Source organism: Mustela putorius, unplaced genomic scaffold (genome assembly GCF_011764305.1).
Source record: "Mustela putorius furo isolate JIRA1106 unplaced genomic scaffold, ASM1176430v1.1 tig00000873_pilon_pilon_pilon, whole genome shotgun sequence".
Taxonomy (NCBI): Eukaryota; Metazoa; Chordata; class Mammalia; order Carnivora; family Mustelidae; genus Mustela; species Mustela putorius.
Genome location: NW_025421504.1, coordinates 7,389,383 through 7,410,187, shown reverse-complemented (window position 1 = coordinate 7,410,187; position 20,805 = coordinate 7,389,383). Strand labels below are relative to the sequence as shown.

Below are 20,805 nucleotides of genomic sequence, written 5' to 3'. Positions count from 1 at the left end.
GCTTCTTTAGTTTGCTGGACTTTTCACTGGTGAAGACAGAGTGGGCACTTCTAAGTGCACTGCTCCTAGAACTGGACACTGCAAGTCTTTGATCCCTGATTTCTACACATTTTTGCTTTATTTTAAAGAAATAGACTAGAACTCACTGACAACCCATGACAGAGGTGATTTATGTAAGAAAAGCAACAAAGCCTGTATCCACGGAGCCCCTTCTTGAGAAAAGAAGAAAGCTATGGCCCAACATGAACAGATTGGCGAATGAATTTACATGTGTGTTTTAAGAAAAAAATAGTATATAAGGGTGTATGTATGAAGATTTTTTTTTTAAATCCCCTGCTTTCATCGTTTGGATTAGCTGAGTAGCCCCCGTAGGAGTGTCTGATGTACATTACACCACCGACTTGTAAAGGTGCTCATCGCGTGGCCTTCTGTGGGCTGCCCACGTCATTTGTCCTTCGCCCCTTTCCTGTCTGAATCTGACTGCCTGTGGGAGAAATGGGGGATCCTCCACACCACAGCACTCATCAACTCAGCCATCCCAGCCCTCCCTCTCAGCCCAGGAGGATGAACGAGGGTAGTTCCACCAAGCACCACGGCGCCTCTTACCCGACCCACGCTAGGGTCCGCGGGGCTGGCTTGGAAGGAATGAAGATGAACACGGGCGAGGAACGTGCCTCAAAACATCGCAGAGGCCGCGCACGTCTCTGGAGCCAGACCGCTTTGGCACAAACCCCGGCTTTTCCAGCTGTGGACGGCATGCCCCTTAAACGCTCCCCGATTCGGTTCCCCTCCTGAAGGTGCTCTCGCAGGACTCCCCGAGTTAACAATGAACGTAAAGTGGTGAGAACAGCGTCTGGCCGTGTAAACAGCACACGTGTGAGCCATCGTTACGAATCAGGGTCATTTTGCCTCTAACGTGGTGTCCTCTGAGTGACTCTTACCCTAAAAGCATAAAGTAAGTAAAATAGCGCACTTCCCTCGAAGGCACGGACGTCCACTCACCTATGAATTAAGAAGGCAAGTGAGTGGGACTTTTGTCACTGCAAGGACACAGCCTGGCTGACAAGGGATGTTGGAGGAGAAGATGGCTTCAGCCTAATGCGAGGGTAACGGTCCCCGCTTACCTTCCAGGGAGGAGAAGAAAAAAATGTCGTTTCAGAACTCCAAAAAAAAAAAAAGTTTATTTATAAAATACTGACAAGTTTGACAGGCCATGGGACATCTCATGGTATATATTTCAAATCAATTTCTTTCTTACCTTTCATTTAAAAAATAAACCTGCTAACAAGCTATAGGACATATAGATATATTTTTTTTTCTTATAGATAGACACCTGCCACAATGAATACTCTCCCCATAATTTTTCATTATATCTTTTAAATCAAAAAATAAAGATTTGTGTTGGTTTTTGTTTTTGGAGTCTCTATGTGTAAAGAAAGGTAACACGTTTGGATGCTTTTGGTTATTCTTACGGAAACAAAGAGAAGGGAGTGGTCCCAAGAGAGGTCATCTGTGCTCCGGGTGGGTGGCCAGGTTTGCCACTGGGCAGGACCATACAGAGGCACTCGGATTGGGCGGCGGCTGCTGCTCGGGGGGAAGGGGGGAGGGTTCCCCCTTCCTGCCCTCCGGCCCCTCACGCCATGGGCACCATGGGAAGGTGAGGGGAGCCCCTGCCCAGAATGGGCTCTGGGAGGCTCTGGCACCTTTAGAAGCTCTGCCCAGGGAGGTGCGGGCAGAGACAGAAGGCCTCGAGGCAGCGGTGCTCTGGGAGGGGCAGCCAGAAGTGTCCTTGTTTCTTCTGAGTCACGGCAGTGTCTGGTGAGGGGATGGGAGGGGAAGCCTGGGTTTGCAAGCTACCTGGGGCCCTGGGACCAGAGCCGCTTTTTGGTTCGTCTTGGCAGTCTGGGTGCTGAGCTGCTGTGCACGCCAAAGGCGTGGCCGCGGGGGGTTGGGCAGTGCTGGGGTGCCAAGCAGAGGCCTTTGGGTGCGACACCAGATTTCCCGGGGGCACCATGAAGCAAGAGCCAAAGGACACAGAGGTGTCCTGCTATGAACCGGCTTCAGGTGATCACACAGACAGGCCCCGGCATCACTGGCCCAGGGAGGTTCCCGGTTACCCACGGGCAGTGCCCAGCACATCCTTCTAATGCGGCCGGGAGTCCGTGTGGGGGGCCAGGAGCCCCCACTGCCCCAGCAGATATGTAAACGAGGGCAGGGGTGTCCTCTAAGAAATCTAGAGCTCCATGGCTGGACGCCTGGTCTTCCAGATGAGGTTGGGGCAGGGGTGGGGGGTGGGTGGATACTGACTGAGGGCTGGACTTTCACCTTGGGCCCCGCTCGCCTTCCGGCTGGTGCAGTGTCCTTGCCCCCTGAGACAACAGATCCCAGCTGCCTTCCGGTGGGAGGGACCCCGGCTGCCCGGGCCTCACAGGGGACAGCCAGCTTTGGCCGTCAGAAGGAGCCAGAAGCCTCTCTGCGAATACACACCCGGATGCGTGTTCTGCGCATACGTGTGCACATGTGTGCGTGAGCCCCGGCGTGCACGGGCACCGTGCCAAGTGTGCATGGGTGTGTCCGCGGGGGCGTGCAGGGGCAGTGCCCCGGGCGGTTCACGAAAGGCAAAGGACATCCGGCCTCACGTGCCGTACACCCACGTGCGCACACGCACACACGGCCTCACACGTCCCGCATCCTCCCCTCCCCCCACACACACCCAGAGCCTTCCCTGCGCTGGGCTCCACTCATTCCCTAACGCAAGCTGGGAGCTTCCATAAACGGCTCCACACACTGCCGACAAGGAGATGAGGGCGTTAAAAAAAGAGAGATGGAAAGGGAGGAGGGTGCGGGAGACGACAGGCGGCCTCCGGCAGACGGGCTGCTAAGGAGACGCCAGCCGTGTACAGGGCAGGGCTGGGGCCCGTGTCCTCACGGCCGGGGCCAGTGCGCATCTCCCCCAGAGCCCCTCGTGGAGAAGCCTATTCTGGGTCTGGCTGTGGAAACCTCTGCCGGCATCCCCGAGGGGCTGAGGGCTTGGGGGCTGCGTCCTTCCCGCAGACCCCTGGCCTGGCTCCCACCCCCCACCGGGGATGCTGGGGGGCCCCCGTGGGGCTCCGTGCAGACCTTCACTTTCCTTGGCTTGCTCCCCAAATCTTTCTCTCAGGCATCCCCTAACTATTCCTGCACCCCGGAGATGGGGCCCGTGTGTGGCACCCCCAGAAAGCCCCGTCTCACGAAGGGGCTCCACTGAACTGAAAAGGTCCACCCAGACCCACGGGGCTGGCCCGACCCCGGGGCATTCGACCCTCAATCCCTTCATGACGGGAAGCTTCAGGCTACCACAAGTGGCTTCTTTAAAGCACATTCCTTGGAGCAGATTGTGTGTAACACTGCTTCCCATCAGCTATTCTGGGCCTTGTTCCCATCTGACCTGCGCCTCCAGCCTGGCCGCGCATCCCGGAGCCGGGTCCAGTTCGGACGCCCCCCCCCCCTTGCTCCGAGCCCTGGCCAGCGAACACATGACTGGGGGTTGGGTCTCTGACTCTCTGTAAACCTGGGGCTGGGCTGACCCGGCAGATTCTGGGAGCTCCGGCTTCGAGTCTAGGGGCTTGGCTCACCCCTCTGGGCTTCTGTACCCCTGTGCTTGCCCAGGTTGGGGGTGTGTGTGTGGGAGGGATGTGTTTTAGATGTGGCTCACTCTGGCTTGAGAGTGAAGGGACCACGCACCTGGGAGTGAGTGTCCCGTCTGGCAAGGACCCAAAGGGATTTGTCTTGGAGAGGCTCTCTAGACCCCTGGGGCAGGGGAGAGGCCCCCACTTGGCTGAACCTTCCTTACAAGTGCATGGGGGACTTGTGTGTGTGTGTCTCACGAGGAAGAGGTCTATCCAGGGATGGGGTGTGTCTGCCTCGACCGTCATTCCTCGCCCTGCTGAGCTCCCCAGTCCTGTGCCCCCTGAACTTTCTTGTCTAAGCAGCTTCCTATCAGGAGGGAAGGAGAGAAGTCAAGCTTCTTTCTTACGTTCTGATTTCCTGCCTTCATCACCCCAGTGATGTCTGGCTAGTGCCCTGTCCCTCTGCCCCACCCCCCCCGGGTTCACCTCTCCTGGTCTGTGCCCGGGAAAGTGAATTTAATTGAAGCCATGGCTGGGTTCAGCGGTGCTGTGGGGCCCCAGGGGCCCCCCCTTCCTTGGATTCACCATAAAAAGAACGTATAAGAAACAAAGAGCCAGCCAGGCAGACTCTCAGCCCTCCGTTAGTTTCCTTTTTCTAAAGAAACCCAATGCCTGGTGGAGACGTTGAGCCGGGCAGGGAATAGCAAAGTGTGATGAGCAAGCCAGGGGACCAGGCTGTCTGTCCATCCATCGGTCCTTCCGTCCGAGGCCTGCCAGTGACGCACGGGTAGGGATGGGCGGGTGCCGATAGAGAAGGTGAGCTTTGCCCCCCAGGGATGCGTACCCTTGCACAGCAGCCTTGCACAGCAGCCTTGCACACCAGCAGCCAGCAGTGGCCCCAGCACACGCAGAAGAGGCAGCTGTCAGGACTTCTAGAAGCTTCTCATCCCCTCGGCATGCTGCCCTACAACTCTCCGGGCCTCAGCTTTCTCGCAGCCCCCACCTCTCTCAGGCCCGGCCCAGCAGCCCCGACTCGGAACACAGTCTGCAAAGGGAGCGGCGGACCCCACAGTCTGGAGCCGACCCACCGCCGGCCCCGCACGGCCCCCCTCACGGCTTCCTTTTCTTCCTTCTCAACACCGGTTTTGCTGGCCCTGGAATCTCTGGAAAAATAAACTCAGGAGGTGAAAAGTTGACTTGGTTTCTTGGTGTTTTTGTTTTCTGGCAGGCAGTGCGGGGAGGGGCGGGCGGGGAGTGTGGTGCCGGTTTTTTCTCTTTCTTTGCCCCCTTCCGACGTCAAACGAACGAGGAAAATCCTGCTATAGGAGCCCGGGAGCCGGGGGTGAGGCTGCTGGGGGGGCGGTAGAGGGTGCTCTGCTGACTCGGGGGGTTTGGGGCGTTCTGGGGCGTTGGGGTCCGACTGGCCTTGGGCCGGAAGAGGCTGCCCTGCGGGGCGCTGCTGCTGTTGGCCCCAGGGCCGTGGTCCGGCTCGCCGGAGTCGCTCTCCGTGTAGCTGTACGCCTGGGCCCGTGAGATCCCTTTCTGCTGCCGCCGCCACGAGTTGTAGTACGTGGGGTCGCTGATGTAGTGGTTGACAAAAGAGTGGGCCTTCTGGTGGGTCTGGTCGGCCTCGTACTCGCTGTCGCTTCCCTGGGAGGACGGAGAATCGGGGAGTCAGGGGCCCCTGCGGGCCAGGTGGTCCTCGTGCTTGGAGGCTGGAAGGCGGCCGGTGACCCTGTCTGAGGCTCCCAAGCCCCGGACGGGGGGGCCACCGCCATCCCTGTCACCACCAAGGGGGCCCGGCGCCCGGTCATGCCCACCTCCCTGGCCGTCAGAGCGCAGATCGTGGGGACGGAGCACCCACCGTGGGGCCGGCACACAGCCTGCGGGCATCTGGCGCGAACTGGAACTCGGAAGACCTGAGTTCTAATCTTTTTTTTTTCTGTCCTTCCCCCCACCCCCGTGGCCATTCCCCGTTCCCTCCCCCGCCCCTCTGTGAGCGACCACCGAGCTGCTTTCTGTCTGTGGACCTATCATACAGGCAGGGTCACAGAGTAGGGGGTGTGGGGCGCTGGCTTCCTTCACTTAGCATGTTTTCGAGGCTGACTTCATCCTGCCTTTCCATCTGTTGTAGTTCTGATGCTCGGACCCCTGGGGCCTCGCTGACACCGAGTGGTGACGGGCTCCCGGAGCAGGTCAATCCTTGCAGCTAGTGATGCTTTTTCCTATCACGCTGCCTAACCTCCCCTGTCCCTCGTCACCCTGGGGCTGGGTACCAGACAACCAGGGGCAGCCCCTCTACCCCAGGGCCCACTGAATTTATTCAAACAAACCGCAGCTTGCTCCCACAATGAAGGCTCCTCCCCACGTGTCCCTCCTGGGCACAGGGAACCATTCCCGGGGACCCTGGTGCTTCCCTGAAACCGCCCTGCATGGTGCGATGCGTCCCCTTCTTCTTGGGAACTGTGAGTAATTCCATTTTTCAAGGGCTGTCATCCCCGATCCACTGGCCTGGCCATACCCTGATCGTAGCAAAACCTACATTTCAGAGCAGAACGTTCCTGCCTGACATACCGAGTTCCAGCCTTGATCTATCTCTGACTTACGGTGTGACTGGGGACGAGGCCAGGGCCAGACCTGCGGAGGCTCCTGGCACCGAAAGGAGAGGCCGGTGCCCACCCACGTGTGATCCAGAATAAAGGCGACACTCAGTTATGAAACGAGCACGAGAAAAATATCAACAGAAGGTCCAAATTTCATACGACAGTGGCCCTGTGACTTTTTCTCGTAAAGGCATAACATTAAATCATTCCTAAAATTGTCGCTACTCCAGTGTCCCATCATTGCTTCATCTGCCCCTGGGGGAATCCGCAGGAGACAAGAGTCAGGCTGGGTTGTGAAGTAAAGCAGCATTCGCTTGTTGGTTTGGATCTGAGTCGTCGAGCTAAAAATATTGTGTGCCCCTCCCCCACGCCCAGCTCCCAGCCCTGTTTTGAGAACCAAGACGAGGACAGATGGGAGCACCCTTAGAACGCTCTGGAAGAGACATGCTCTGATTTGAGTGAGCAGTACACTCTCAGTGCAACGCAGCTCTGAAGGCCTCCCTTTGGTTACGGTGTCCCCACCCGAAGCGACAGAGTCGGTACATTTGGTCAAACTACTTGGGATAAAAACCACAGCAAGAAAACCCCGTGAGCCCAGTGCAGACACGTGTGTCCCGTTCGGCAGGGAGGGCGAACAGAGAGTTGTTGACCTTGCTGCAAAGTGTCTGAGCTACGGGGAGTGCAAGGTGCACCTGCCCCCAGGAGCCCGGAGACCCGTAGAACATCTAGCCTCTCTGAGGAAAGAGCCCCAAGGTACTGAGCTCCAGCCGGGGGTACAGGCACTCTGCTAGGCGTCGGGAGACTGTCGTTAACTTTCACACCTCGGTGCTATGGACGCTACCGCTCTGAGTGCTGGGAACCCCAGCGCGGAGAGGGTGACGGCTCGCCCCGGACACGAAGAGCTGGGGGGGTTGGATCTGCCGGATTTTCCAAAGCCCACGATCCCCCCTCCTGCTGGGAGTTGGGAACAAGAGCCCTTCTACTCTCCCAGCTAGGATTACATCCTCCCTCCCCCATCTGCAAATTTCTGTCTGGCCCCTCCCCTCCTCCGCCTCACCCCTCCACCGTCCTGGCTGCTCTCCTTACCACCACCCTGCACACCCTCCCAGGACCTCAGTCCTCTTGGCCGCAGAACTGGCTGCTGGAGACCATGGAAAGTCCCTAGCTCTCCCCCTGACGCAGAGCAGCACAATGCGAGCCCCTTCTCTTTGATACTGCCCCGCTGCCGGCCCAGGAGGGAACAAAGGGGCCCTACAGGCAGGGGCTCCATATGCCAAGAGTGGGGAGGGGGCTGAGGGCTGGGCACCTGAGGCCTGGGGCTGCGGGGTGGCGGCGCGGAGGCAGAGGAAGTCTGGGCAGGCTGTGATGGGAGCCATGAGGCAGGGGGCCCGGGGCGGGGTGGGGGGTGGGGGGCGGCTGGTCCCAGAGCAGTGAGGATCTGTAAGTGCGACGTGTGGGAAAGGGCCACTCCACAGTTCTGTCTAGGGTCAGGTCTTCCCAGAAGGGCCTCCACCAACCGGTCTGAAGGGTTGCTAGCATCGATGCTAAAGGTTCTAGAACTTCGGCTAGCCCTGCAGGTGAGTCCATCACCGCGGCCCCATCCCAGAGTGAATGAGGCATCTAGGTCACTTCCTGTGGTGCGGCCAAATCCCCACTCCGTCCCTGGCTAGCTAGGTGAAGTTCAGACCCATCACCTGGCCACCCCCAGCCTCAGCATCCCTGTCTATAAAATGGGTAGATGTCTGCAGTTCACGGTGTGGAAAACTACTGGAAGCCCCCCTACCCCAGAGGGCTGCAGAAGGAGCTGGGGTCACGGAGGGTGACTCTGCTCAGGCGGCTGGGAAAGGGGAAGGAGGTCAGCTCTGCCGCCCAAAGTAAAGCATCCTGAGAGTGGGGATGGGCCTCTCTGGCCCTCCCAGGGGGTCCAGACCCCAAAGCCCATTCACGCACATCATCACCGTCTGACAGTTACCAACTGCTGAGCACCTACTGTGTGCTGGACACGGTGGGGTGGCTTTCCGGACGGGCCTGGAAAAGCCACGGAAGCAAGAGCTGGGAGCCCCGGAGGCAGAGCTGCAGCAGGAGGAGCTGGGGGGGGGGGTAGAGGTGGGCCTGCCCTGCCCCCTGCTCTCTGAAGCCAGAAGGGGGGCGTCTGCCTTAGCGACTGCTCTTCTTCCTCCACCTCCTCGAACATCTGTTTCTTTTCTGCATGGGGGTGGGGTGAGAAGGGAAGAAAGCAGGCGAGGGGGGACCCCGGGCGCCCATGCCGGCTTTCAACTCTCACGCTGGCCTCCGTAATTGAATGCAGCTTCCCAGTAACCGGCCCGGCACAAAGGGGACCTTTCAAGGGCAGCCCCGCCAGGCCGCCAGGCAATCAGGGGACTGCTCCAGCTCTGGGCCTCTTCACAGCTCCTCAAAGCCACTCACTCAGCAATTACCGGGCCTGGGCAGGGGAGCGGGGAGGGGGTGGGGCGGGGAGGGGCCGGCAGGAGGTGGGGACTCGGACAAGAGCCCACAACAAAAGAGAGGGGGGCAAAGGAAAGCCTCTTGCTCTCCTGCTGCTGCCAGCATGGCGGTGGGGTGGGGGGAGGGGGTGTCCTTCCCCAGACTCAGGACACGGAGCCCACGTAGGGGGCCCTCATCTCACTGAGGCTCCAGAAATCTAGCAGGAATGTGCCGCCCTAGAGGACAGGAGGTCCCCTGTACCGGCCCCTTGGGAGGCTGGAAGCTGGAGGCCCTCCCTGGTTGGTGGCCCAGGGGCTCTCTGTGTGGGATGAGGCTAGTCCTGCATCAGCCCCTTGGACACCCTTCTCCTTGGGCCAGTGGGCGGGCCTCTCCTGGGCACCAGAGGTGGGAGTGAGGAGGGGCGAAGCGTCTCCCTCTCTAGGAGCCCCCTTTATGCACCATTTTGTTAGGGATCGGGGCTTCTTGTACTCAGACAGCTAGAAGCCTTCCCCCGGGAACGTCCTTTTAAGTGTCAGCTTAGGGACAGCTGGCTGGTAGGGTCCGTTCAGCGTCTGCCTTTGGCTCAGGTCATGGTCCCAGGGTCCTGGGATTGAGCCCCGTGTCGGGCTCAGTGGGAAGTCTGCTTCTCTCTCCCCCTCTGCTCCCCTCTCCCCTCTCCCTCTCCCCTCTTGCTCGCTCTCTCAAATAAATAAATACATCTTTAAATGACAAATAATAAATCTTGTGTCAGCTCAGACGCAAGGCCCCCTATGCCCTTCCTTACAGGTGAAGCGACAGTCAATGTGTTCCTCCCCCACGACCCCGCTGTCAGACACGCTTGTGTTTGGAGGCTTCGCGGAAGGTCAGTTGGATGGGGGGTTGTTGGGGTCAGTGAAGGCTTCTTTCTCCTTCCATCTCCCTTCTGTGCCTGGATGAGGCCAGGCCGCCACAGACGAGGCCCTCAGAGTGGCTGGACCCAGACTCGAATGCCCACTTCTAAGCTCTGTGATCAAGGGCACGGTGCTGGACTTCTCTGAGCCTCAGTCTCCCCCAGCTGTTAACCGGGGGTCCTGCAGCTTGCATGGGGGGGACGGTTAGATTTTAAATGAGAGCATGTACCGTGCCCGGCCCAACAGGTAGCTTGGCCTCCTTCCTCCTGGACTCCCTCTGCCCTGCCCGTAGTGTGTTTCTAGCTTGGCACAAGCTCGGGCTTCCTCAGCCTGTATGGGTCAGCCTGAGGAGAAGCGGGAGACGGGCCTCAGTGAATCTCTTAGACTCATGGCCCAACTCAATGGACAAGAGGCAACCATGGATGAAAAACCAGAAACTCAGACACTCAGAGGGAGGGGGTGACAGAAACACTTAGCCAAATGCAAACCTATAGACCCTTACTGCTCCCGTTGATGCATGACCCAGTCCTGTTCACACTTGGAGGCCCAGCTGAAATGCCACCTCCTCCAGGCAGTCCTCCCGTGATCTTCCCCCAAGATTCCTCACAGGGCTTTCTGTCCCTGCGCCACAAGAAACAGGAGGCCTTTTGCTCCCCATTTTCTTCCTGAAGTTAGATATTATGGTGCCACAGTAATGAAATGAAAACACGGGGTTATTTGAAACATGTGGTCTTCCCTAATGGGTCCTAACACACCATAATGCAATGCTCCTAAGAGCCTGTCTTGCTCTCTATTGGAGCTGCCGTGTGTAAATCGTGCTTGGTACTGTTTAGTGGGCGCAGAAAAAAACAGTTGTTGAATAAACGCACCGAGAAAGGAATGAACAGGTTCCAGGGAGGACAAAACCAGCCAGGTGCTGCCCAGGGCCCGATCCGAACACGGCACATGGTAGGGGTGTAGGGGCTTAGGCCTGGCCTCGTTGTCAGAGGCTCCCTGACCCATGCAACAGGTAACCCCACGAGGCTTCGCCGAGCGCTCTGAGGGTAAAGCGGTACCAACCTTGAATAATCCTTCGGGTCATTCCTGGCCGCCCGTAAGGGCTCCCTAAATGTTCACGCTTATAAAACCTAATCTTTCTGGTGTATTTTCTTACTTTTCTACACAGGCTTAATGTCATTACAAAGCACTTCCCAGGGCTTCCCAGGAAATCACAAAGACTGCATACTTATTAGGAGAGGCGTGCCATTGGCTGGGAAGTCCTTTTCCATTGAGATTTACTGGTGCGCCATGCAATTTTTCTCCCATACTTGGGCTCTTATTTTGAAAATGAACTTGGAATGCAGCCATACTTGGTTTTTAAAAGTTGCATCAAGCAAGCCCCGGCCTCTTCAAACCTCAGCCTTTGTGTGTCACCAACACCCCTCTGGAGACAGCCCGTCTCCCCTTTCCGTCCCCGAGTCTACCCGGAGCACCCGTTAGGGCCTTGCTCGCATCTGATCCATCTGATCGTGTGTGTTTGTTTATAAGCAACGTGGACCTTTGTTTATTACCATATCACAGGAAAAGGGCTGGGCGGGTTTCTACCCATTTTGGAGAGTCTGTTTTGGGTGGTCTGACTTGGACTGGAAACCAGGCGGCCTGTGCAGAACTGGCTCTCAGAGGGCCTGGGGGGAGGGGCGCTTCACAACATCAGGCCATCATTCTCCAGAGCCGCTGAAAGACTGGGGACCCCGCCTGCATGGCTGCTGACCCCGGTGGGGGTACGCTCCCGTGGAGCACGTACCATGAGTCCCAGCTGCGGTCGCCGTGGAGGATGCTCTCCGTACAGCCTCTCACAGGGCCCAGCGAGCAATCCTAGGGTCTGCTTATTTACGCCGCAGCAAGGGCGTCCGAGGGACACCGGCTGCTCTGTCTCGGAGTCTGTCCCCTCCAGCCCACCAGGAGCTCCTTGGAGGCAGGGTCCTGTCTCTGTTATCTCCATGTCCCTAGAGTCCATGCTCAAGGAACGATTGCTGAGTGACCCCTCAGTCGTGCACCTCTGAGGATGCCAGTCCCGGAGCCTAGGGCACCTGCGGTGGCCCAAAGCCAATGGCCTGGTTTTCAAGAACCGTTCCAAAGCAAAGAGACCCCAAGGATCCTGACCGCCTCTCCCCAGAGCCCCGTGAAGAGCCCGGCACTGCACGGACCTGACTCCATCCCCTGTCATGGCCCCAAGAACAGTCGCTTGGACAGGGTGCCATAGTGCTGAGTGGGGGTGAGCTATGAAGGACCCCTCCCCCTCACGGAGTCAAGGAGCGGGAGGGGCCAGGATTCAAGCCCAGCCCCAAATACCAGCCACAACTTTTCACGGGAGCCTCTCCCTGCTCGGAGCCACCCTCCGATGGGACTGGATGGTCCCCTGAGGGAGCCACTGGGCAAAGCTCCTGGGGCAGCTTTCCTGGGGACAACCTTAATGCCTCTGGTACTTTGATCTGGGTGTGTGTCTTTATCCTTTGAAGATAAGCTTGAGCTTTGTTTTTTTTCTTTCAAGAAAACCCACAGTTACTTGTTCTCGAGAGTGTCTCATTGGCTGGTTCTGAAGGCCTTTCCGGAAAGGTGTGAGGGTGACGTCACTGGCTTTGGGACAGGGGAGAGCCAAGGAGCCAAGCTGGGCTCTGGATCAGAAGGGCCCGTGGACAGGGTCCGCCTCCACACTTCTTGGCTCTGGGGCCTGAGCCAACTCAGTGAAGCTCTCTGAGCCTCAGGTCCCCATCTGTACAAATGACAGGACACAAAGGCCATTCGGAGGGTCACTGTGATTGTGGTGAGGCCTGTGGGATGGTAAGCACAGCAACCAGGGCTGGTGACCCTGCCCAGCGGCACTACTCTGAAGGGCCACACCTCTCGGAAAGTGTGTGTTCTGACCTTGGTCCAAAAGGGATGGCTTGACAACCGTGAACCTTTGTCTGTCTCTCCTGCTAACGTGCTTGGTCTTGACTCGCTTGCCTAGCTTCTCTCATGATTGACCCTTCTGTGCTTTAACCACACCCTCTGTGCTCTGTGCCAAGACAGACACTGGGGAGGTGACCGACCTCAGGACTGTCACAAGTCTCTGTCTTCATGAAACTTAGCTTGAAATAAATTAACTTAACTTGAGATAAATAAATCCAAATCAAACCCCAAACCAGGCGGGGCTCTAAGCCTGGGCTGGGCTCCACTGCGCCCCCTAAAAGGGAATGTGGGAGTTCTGCTGGCTTCTGGAACCAGGAGGCCTCCCCTCCCCAGGGCATGTGCTCCTGCTTCCCTCCCCGTTAGGGACTGGTTCCAGATTGTTATGGAAACTGCATTCAAGTGATGGGCTTGTTTCAAACAAAAGACACTAGGGGCAAAGCGGAGATTTCCAGGGACTCTGCTGGGTCTTGGGGGTGACTGAAGTGAGATGGTCCTCAGATAAGGATTCCTCTGAATCTGAATCATTCAGTGACTCCCTCAAGGCTGGGGGTCCTGGCCTGGCCTCAGGGACCAGCTCTGCATCCTGACTTTTGCGGAGATGGCCATGGGCCATCTGGAGACACCCGGGCAGGACCTCCCTCCCGGAAAGGTCAGTGCCCAGCCAATGAGTGTGCAGGACCGAGGCCCTCTGTGGGAGGTCAAAGGGGGCTAATCAGAGCAGCTCGGAGTGTCCCTTCTGCTGGTTCCTGCCTTTTCTCTCCATAGACAGGAGCCCGGCGTTAAGGAGCCCTCTGTCATAGCCTCATGGGCAGAGGGAGTCCCTTTACTTGAACTTTCCCTTGAGTGCCTGGAATCTAAATGCTCACTGCCCTCCTTGGGGAGAAAGAAAGAAGAATCGTGCTTCCGTGGAGCACGGGGCCTTGGAAGTCCCAGGACGGATATGGCCGCAAAGTGTTAAACACTTAAAATAAGAAGCCATAACCTGAGTCATGTGAGTTCCTGCATTAGCCAGGCTAAGTTGGTGTCTCTGTCCCTGCCAGCTCTGTCTGAGCTGCGCTGTTGTTAGCTTCAGCCTTGTGGGCTCTGCCAAGCCCTGGAGCTGAGCAAAACAGTAGTGAGCCAGAGGCCCCGGGGCCACCGGGCCCACGACTGGATCGGGGGATGGGGCACCTCCTACCCGCTGACAGCCTCGCTCCCTGCTGGCAGCCCTTTGCTCCTGTCCTCTCCCAGGACTGCGCAGAAAAGGTCTAGGGCGTGGGACGCGGTGGGCAACCACCGGGCTTGGCCAAGGCCAAGATGGCCGAGTGGGAGGCCATGACCTTGCCTCACTGGAATGCACTCACCCCCTCTCACCATTGTCTGGGACAGTGTCCCCATGCGGCCCACTTAACGGCAGCCTCTCCAGAGCTGTGTGTCTCCCCGAGGCACCATCTCCTTCTTCAGATGGAAGCTGACATTCATCAGACAGCTGCTGTGTGTGCTTGCTAAGATTCATCTCAGCAATCCCACTGCCCCATGATACAGCCTCTTATTGTCCCTGCCTGTTCCACAGACGGAGAAACAGGCTCAAAGAGGTCGTGTGCTTCACCCCGGATGCCCTGGTGCACAGGCAGCAGAGCCGGGATTCAAACTCAGGCTTGAGCCTCCAAAGCTGAAGGCCTCACCCCTCCATCCTTGGGGCTCCAGAACTTTCAGCTCGCGGTTTCGGGAGCTCGCTCGGACCCGGACGAGCTAAGCTCAGCCCTGGCAATACGGGCCTCCTTCTCCTTGTCCTCACGAGCTCCTCTGCAGGCCAGAGCGCGTGGGGACACTCCAGACGCTCTAGAGGACTGGGCTCTTGGGGGCTCTTCTCTGGTCAAGGTTACAGGCCTCCATTAGCCCTGGAGCAAACTCTGAGCAGAGCTTTGGAGGGGACGGCGGGTCCACAGACAATTCCTGGCTAGTTTTCTGGGGCTCCATAAAGGGCAGGAGGCAAAGAAGCCCAGGTTCTGGGCCATCGCGCAGGCCCACAGTCTGGGAAGGGGCTGGTCCCGGCTCCCGCCCCTCACCTGAGAGTCGGAGATTTCTGAGGGTTTCTCGGTCAGGCTGCTGCTCTCTGCCGGGATGAGGTCATTGTACTTGGTGACGTCCTCGTCAGAGTAGTGGAGGCTGCCTGGGCTGGGCCGGGGAGGCGACCTGGAGGGAGGGGGGGTGAGGCTGAGAAGTGGCCCTACCCACAGCGGCGGGCCTGGCCAGGAAGGCCACAGCGGGGCCTGGTAGGGCACTCACCCTGGGTGTCTGTCGTATACTCCTCCCGTATTCCCCACAGGCTTGGGCCTTGGGCTGGGGAACCCCAGGGGTGAGAGAGGCTCCGTTGGACCAGCCTCCTGAATCAGCTTCAGGGAAACGGAGGGGTAGCACCCCACTTCCCACTGGATTCTCCACTCGTGGTTTTAAGGCCTCAGGCACTGGGATCACTTGGCAGGAATGTTACAAAGCCTTTTGGAACCCCGAGACCTCCCGGATCAGAATCCCAGGTGAGGCCTGCGTGACGGCGCGACAGGCAAACCCTCCCCCAGGTCATTCCTGACCTCACCAAGGGAGCTTTAGACGGTTAATGCAAAGGGTTCAGAGAAGAAACGAAACCACTGCCTCCTCCCTCCAGATCTGCTCAGAGACCAGAAATAAATTCGGGCACGGAGTCCTGCCCTATTTCTGAAAATCAGCCTTTGAGAAAGTGCATTTCCCAGTGAGTTAGAGCCCTGACTCTGTGTCATCTGCACCAACATGCAGGACAGGGCACCTGAGCACTCCACCTGCCTCGGGTGCCCGGAGGCTGGAGGCAGGGCTGTGCTTTCCAGAACCCTTGAGCTGAGGGCAAGGGCAGCGGGCTGGGCAGGCTCCTGGGGTGCCCAGCAGATGGCTAGGGTCTTTCATGACCCTGCCCTATCCGTGCTTCCTGGGGACCGGGCTCAAGGGAGGCCCTGCTGAGGGCCTGGCATCCTGAGGTCTGCCCAGCCTGCTCTAGGAAGGGCTCTGGAACCATGGCCCTGAACGCCGGCTGCCCCCACCCGGGGCCAGCTGTGCCTTCCTACAGAAGTGCTGTCCTGGGACCAATCCCATGGCCTGGGAGTATGTCACAAGCAGCTCCCCTGCTACCTCCAACCTCTTGGACTCTATCCGCACTGATATGATTCCAAATAACAAAGCCGCATCCTTAACTACTTAAAAATAAAACCATAACAATAGCGGCAGCAGCCTCGTGTAGGCACGATGGGCAGACACGGGACGCTGGGACAGGAGAGAAGGAATGTCGGGCTCAGGCCGTCTTGACCATGAGCAGGGCAAGTAGGGGCTGACGGTGTCACCAGGGCTGGGTCAGACTCCAGGAGCCCGGGGCTGGTTTGGCGCCAAGAGGATTTCTGTGTGTACACAGCAGGGTAGGGGACACGAGGGGGCCCTGGTGTGTGTACTCTGGGGGCGTGAGAGGCAGGCAGGCCGGGCCATCCATGAAACGCCCCCTTGTTCCATGTGGCAGGGCCCCGGAGCCAGCGCGGCGGGGCTGCGGGGGACCTGCTGGGCCCACCACCGCGGCCTCAAATGGCTCTTTCTTTGGAAAGCTGGCTTTGGCGGGGGATGAGAGCGGGGCCTGCTGGCCTGTGCGCCCCTCCCTCTGTCCTCCTGATGAACACACACATCGCCTCTTCCCTCCAGGACGAGACAGAGAGAAGCTTTGTGAGCTGTGCCTGGCCCGCGTGCCCCTCCGATGAACTGGGAATGTTAATAGGGCTGAGGCCAAAAGGACAGGCGCTCTCAGGCGGCAGACCAGCCTCCCCCAGCAGCTCTCCTGCGATCCCTGGAGCATAAAACTGCCAGGTCACATCAGGGGAGGGTCAGGTGGGCCTCAGCAGCTGCCCGGGCCCTTGGAAATGGGCCACCCAGCCCGTGCCGGGAAGTGGGGTAGGGGAGGGGACCCCGGGTTGGAGAGAAGTCAGGAAGAAACGGAACCGAGGGTACCGCCAGCCGGGACTTTTCCTGACTGGCTCTTCCCAGGTGCTGCCGTTTGAGGATGATGCTAGGAGCACGGGCTCGTGGGGTGAACAGGAGAACACTGGTCTGTAAGACGCGTGCGTAAGGGCCCAGGGGAGAGGGTGTCTATACTGAGTGCCCTTTCTTTCCAGAACAGGGAGGAGGCAGGTAAGGCATAGGCCATGATGGGGGACTCCAGGCACCCATCACTCGAGTGTGTCTGCCTAGCCTACGTGTGTGGGGCCCGCCTCACTGCTGGGGCCGGTGGCTCTCGGGCCTTGGCCTGTTCCTCCAAGCAGCTGGCTCTAAAGGGCAGTAGGTTGGGTCGCAAAATTGTTCAAGTTCTTTGCACTTGGCTGTCCTTGTCAGAAGCCCTGTGTCCTCACCTCCTTGTGATGTCCCCTACTGTGTTCTCACACCAGCCTGGGGCCCCCACAGCCTGGGTGTGTTGCCTGGGCCCTGTTGACTGTCCCCGGCCCCTGAGCCCAAATGTCATCGCTGGCACAGTGAGACCAAGTGGGCACAGCCTGCTCTGTGGCCTTCCCCAGAGTCTTCCACACCCTGGCCCTGCTGGCCCCCAAACCTCTGGCCTCTGCCCCCCACCCGTGCAGAGAGCCCTCTACCTGGTATACAGGCCGTTCTTCCGGCAGAAGGAATTCTTGACGGACAGCCTCCGGTTGTTGAGTTCCAGAGCAGGGAAACTGCTTTCATCCAAGCTCATCATCTCCCCGTGGCCGAGGGCACCAGCCTTGGCATTGTTCCCTGGGCGGGGGCGGGGTGGGGGAGACAGGATTCAGTCACCTATGTCACCCTTTAGACCGCTGGTCTCCCTTCCCCCACCCGGCCAGGTGGCTCATTCTCTCTCTCGCTACGTGAGACCAAACGGGAGATGGAGGCTGTACCCAGGGGCCCTAGGCTGCTCCTCCTCGCAGGGCAGACGCCTTTCTAGGAGAGAGAGGACCCCCGGCCCCACCTTGCCAAAGCAAAGGCAGACCCGTCTGGCCGGCGGGGCTTGGTCTCAGCTCACCAGAGTCTGTCTTCTTGGAGTACTTCTTGCTCTGGCCTCGGATAATGAGCACGAAGACCAGGAGGAGGATGAAGATGAGGCCCACGAGGGCAATGACCACCAAGAACCACCACTCCTCGTAGAAAGGGTTGGCCTTCTGGGCTAGAACACGAACGGGGACGTCAGGTCCGGGGTGCTTAGGCCGCCTCCCGCCTCCACGCCTCCCGCTGCAGCGGGGACCCTACCACAGACCCCAGGCAAGGTCTGTGCCATCCCAGTGAGGCACAACCCAAGACAAGGTTGGGAGGGAGAGCTGAATCTCAAGTGCCAGTAAGGGGATGCCTGGAGGGCTGCTCTGAGCTCTGAGGCTGCCTCTGGACTTACCAGGAAAAAGTGTGGGGATTGATTAGTGATGTCTGCCAAAGACACAGAATAAGAAGCCCTGGTGTGCGTGCTATTTTTTTTGTTTTGTTTTGTTTTGTTTTTTTTATCTCCCCCTCTTTCCACCCATGGCCTAGGGGCTACCTGGACAGGCAGGCCCCAGATTTGTATTGGAAAAGTACCCATCTGGCCTTGGTAGGCCTGGGAGAGTTGCTCCCCAGGGTCAGGACTCCCTCTTTCTCTGGTGGCTGAGAGTGAGGGCAGTCAGGGGGGTGGACGGGAGCAGGTCTTCGGAATGCCTCCTCCAGCCAGACCTCCCCTCCCTTCAAAGCCCTCAGAACCACGCTTTTTGCACATAACCACCACGAATCCAGGGGGCTGCCTGACGAGGGGCTGGCTCTTCTGTCTCCCATGATCTGGTTTTATCCATCAGGACAAGGGAGAATGTGTGTGTGAGGACAGAGGCAGCCAGGTTTCTGACACTCACCCAGTGGGTTACAATTTTGAGCTGTGTTTCTGCCTTGAGGGAAGGGGCGTTGGTAATAAAAGTTGGTTAGTGGCTGGATTTGGGGTGATGGATTTCGGCATTAGAGTCCTCTGCGAGTCCTCCAAGACATGCCGGATGGGAAGGATGAGAGGGAAACGGGGAGGGATGGCAGTACTATTCCCTCCAGCCCTGGACACTGCTTCAGAGACCGCGGACTCTGTTTTTTGGGGTGGTTTCCATAGAAACATGTAGTTTATGGCCAGGGTGAATCTCTTGGGTGATGAGCTCAGAGAAGGTCTTCTGACTCATCCACAAGCCCCACTAAGCCCCCTGCCCAGGGCTTCTGGGATCCTTGCAAAGGAACCCCAAAGATGCCCACCCCCCAGCTTCTTCTGGAGCTCAAAGCTGACCCAGGCCCTGGCCCAGAGTTCACTGTTGGCAGAATTGAGAAGACAATACATTTTGGTCCCCACCCCAACACATCTGGGGCTCTACTACCTGCCTCTCTTCTTTGCCCACCACCAGCCTCTGCCACGAGGCTCTTTGACGGGGTGCCGGTCCCCCCCACCGGCAGTACCTGGCACAGACTGGGAGGGGCTGCTGGGGGTCCCGAAGCCATAGTCATTGACAGCGATGACCCGGAAGTCGTAGCTCACGCCTGGCTTCAGGATGTCCATGCTGAACGTGTAGGAGGTCACCTCCTTGGGGATGTCTTTGATGAGGATGTCCCATAGCCCCTCGTCTGCAAGAGGGTGGAGAGGGAGACACCTCGTGACGGGGAGCCCGCTCCCATCCTAGCTGTTGCCCCTGAGAGCAGGGCCTGTCTGGTCTGCCCCGTCAACGCTGAATCTTAGAAGGTATTTTTCAACAGATACCTTTTTGCAGTCTCTGACTCTTTGTTCCCTTTATTAAAATGCTTGTAAAATATATATATTAATAAAAACACGGAGCGTGTAGAAAATACGGTCCCAACCAACCCCGTGCCATCGGCCACAGGCGGCTCAGCAGTCTGGTGACTGTGCGGAAGTCAGATCGCCCGTTCTCACATCCTTAGAGAGTGCGGGTCAGCGTGACTCCAGCAGGCCGCCTACGATCGTGGCACACGGGCACACCCTCCTTTCCCTCACTGGGCCCCTCTTCTTCTCATCCCCCTGCCTATTCAAAATACACACAGTAGCGGCATCAGGTAAAAAGAAGATCCTTTTTGAAAGTAGCCGCAGGAGGGCTAGGTTCGCCGGGGACGGTGAGGGCGGACGGCGCCCACCCTCAGCGGCCTCCTCGCTGAGCGGCAGAGATCTGAGGAGAAGGGGCCCAGACAAGCCTAGAGGGGTCCCCCATCGGTCCTCCAGGTGCGCTGCCCCTAGCCACCCCATGCTTTGCGCTCCTGACTTCCCTTCCAGTCCTGCTGCCCCCTTGCCTGCCGCTCTCTGGGTCTCGCCCCCCTGGGGACCTAATTCATTTCCGCTTCATTCAAAAGGAGCAGCGGGCATGGGGCCCCCGCACAAGAGAAGTGCGAGCTCCTGCCAGGCCCCGGGATGCGGAGGCCGGGCGGGGGGCCCTGGCCAGAGGCTCCATGCGGGGCCAGTGGGGCTGGCGTGACTCTGGGAAGGATGGTGAGTCCCCCTCCCTGTGCTGGGGAAGGGCTGACTTGGCAATTAAAGGGTTAAACCACCTTTTACACACGGTCCAGGGGGTCCAGAGAGCTTAGAAGCACCTCAGTGGGCTGAACTCCTAGGTCCTCCAGGGAGGTCGCCTCAGGGCCTTGGATGAGCTCCTGCCTCAGCCTCAGCCTCGGTGGGCACGGTCTCTCCTCATCCGTTCCTGAACTCGCTCGGGGAGGAGCCGCCGTGGGTCCGCCGGCTACGCACCTGCTCCGGCCTGGCCCGCCCAGGGGCTGACGGATTCCGGATTCCGCCTTCCCCACACTGGCAGCCGCCCCCCACCCCCCCGCAATGTCAGGAACTTTAGCACCATCCCCTGCCCTGTCACCTCTGTACTGGGGACCAAGAGAGTGTCGGCATCTTCCAAAGCTGCCTTTTGGCCGTGCCCATCCAGATCCCTCCCCCTGGCAGCCGTGCCCCCCCTCCCCGTGGGCGTCCCCCTGTCCTCACAAAGGCTCGGGACCCTGAGCTTGGCCTCGTTTTCTCTCTCAGGTCTCTGTGTTGGGTGCTGCCTCACGCACCCTGTGGCTGTCCCCGGCTAGGCTGTGCTGTGCTGTCCCTCCAGGGCCAGGACCGTGCCCCATTCGCTTCTGCAGCCCAGCGCCCAGCACGGGCGACCTCTCAGTGTTGGGGAGATGACTGGATGCAAACCTTCTACCCCGACCTTCTCTGAACATCATGGGCTGCGATTTCAGGGCTGCAGACCCCGAGATCCGAGTTTTGGGATGCAAATCCCTTCTCCTCTCACGCCCCCTGAAAGCTCTCATTCGCTTTCGGTGACAGTC

At 58.7% G+C, this 20,805-nt stretch overlaps 1 protein-coding gene across 2 annotated transcripts in view; it reads right to left on the bottom strand.

Moving 5' to 3' along the window:
* Positions 1–1,162: 1,162 nt before the first annotated feature.
* The window catches only part of SDK2 (sidekick cell adhesion molecule 2), a 250,550-nt gene continuing 230,907 nt past the window's right edge, over positions 1,163–20,805 (bottom strand). For both annotated transcript variants that reach the window (XM_004749035.3, XM_045085974.1), the window contains 5 exons: positions 18,937–19,101; positions 17,513–17,653; positions 17,109–17,247; positions 14,526–14,652; positions 1,163–5,258 (listed from right to left, as the gene is read on the bottom strand). In XM_004749035.3, the coding sequence (XP_004749092.1) occupies positions 4,905–5,258; positions 14,526–14,652; positions 17,109–17,247; positions 17,513–17,653; positions 18,937–19,101 (926 nt within the window). In that variant the 3' untranslated portion in view covers positions 1,163–4,904. The remainder of the gene's footprint in view (positions 5,259–14,525; positions 14,653–17,108; positions 17,248–17,512; positions 17,654–18,936; positions 19,102–20,805) is intronic.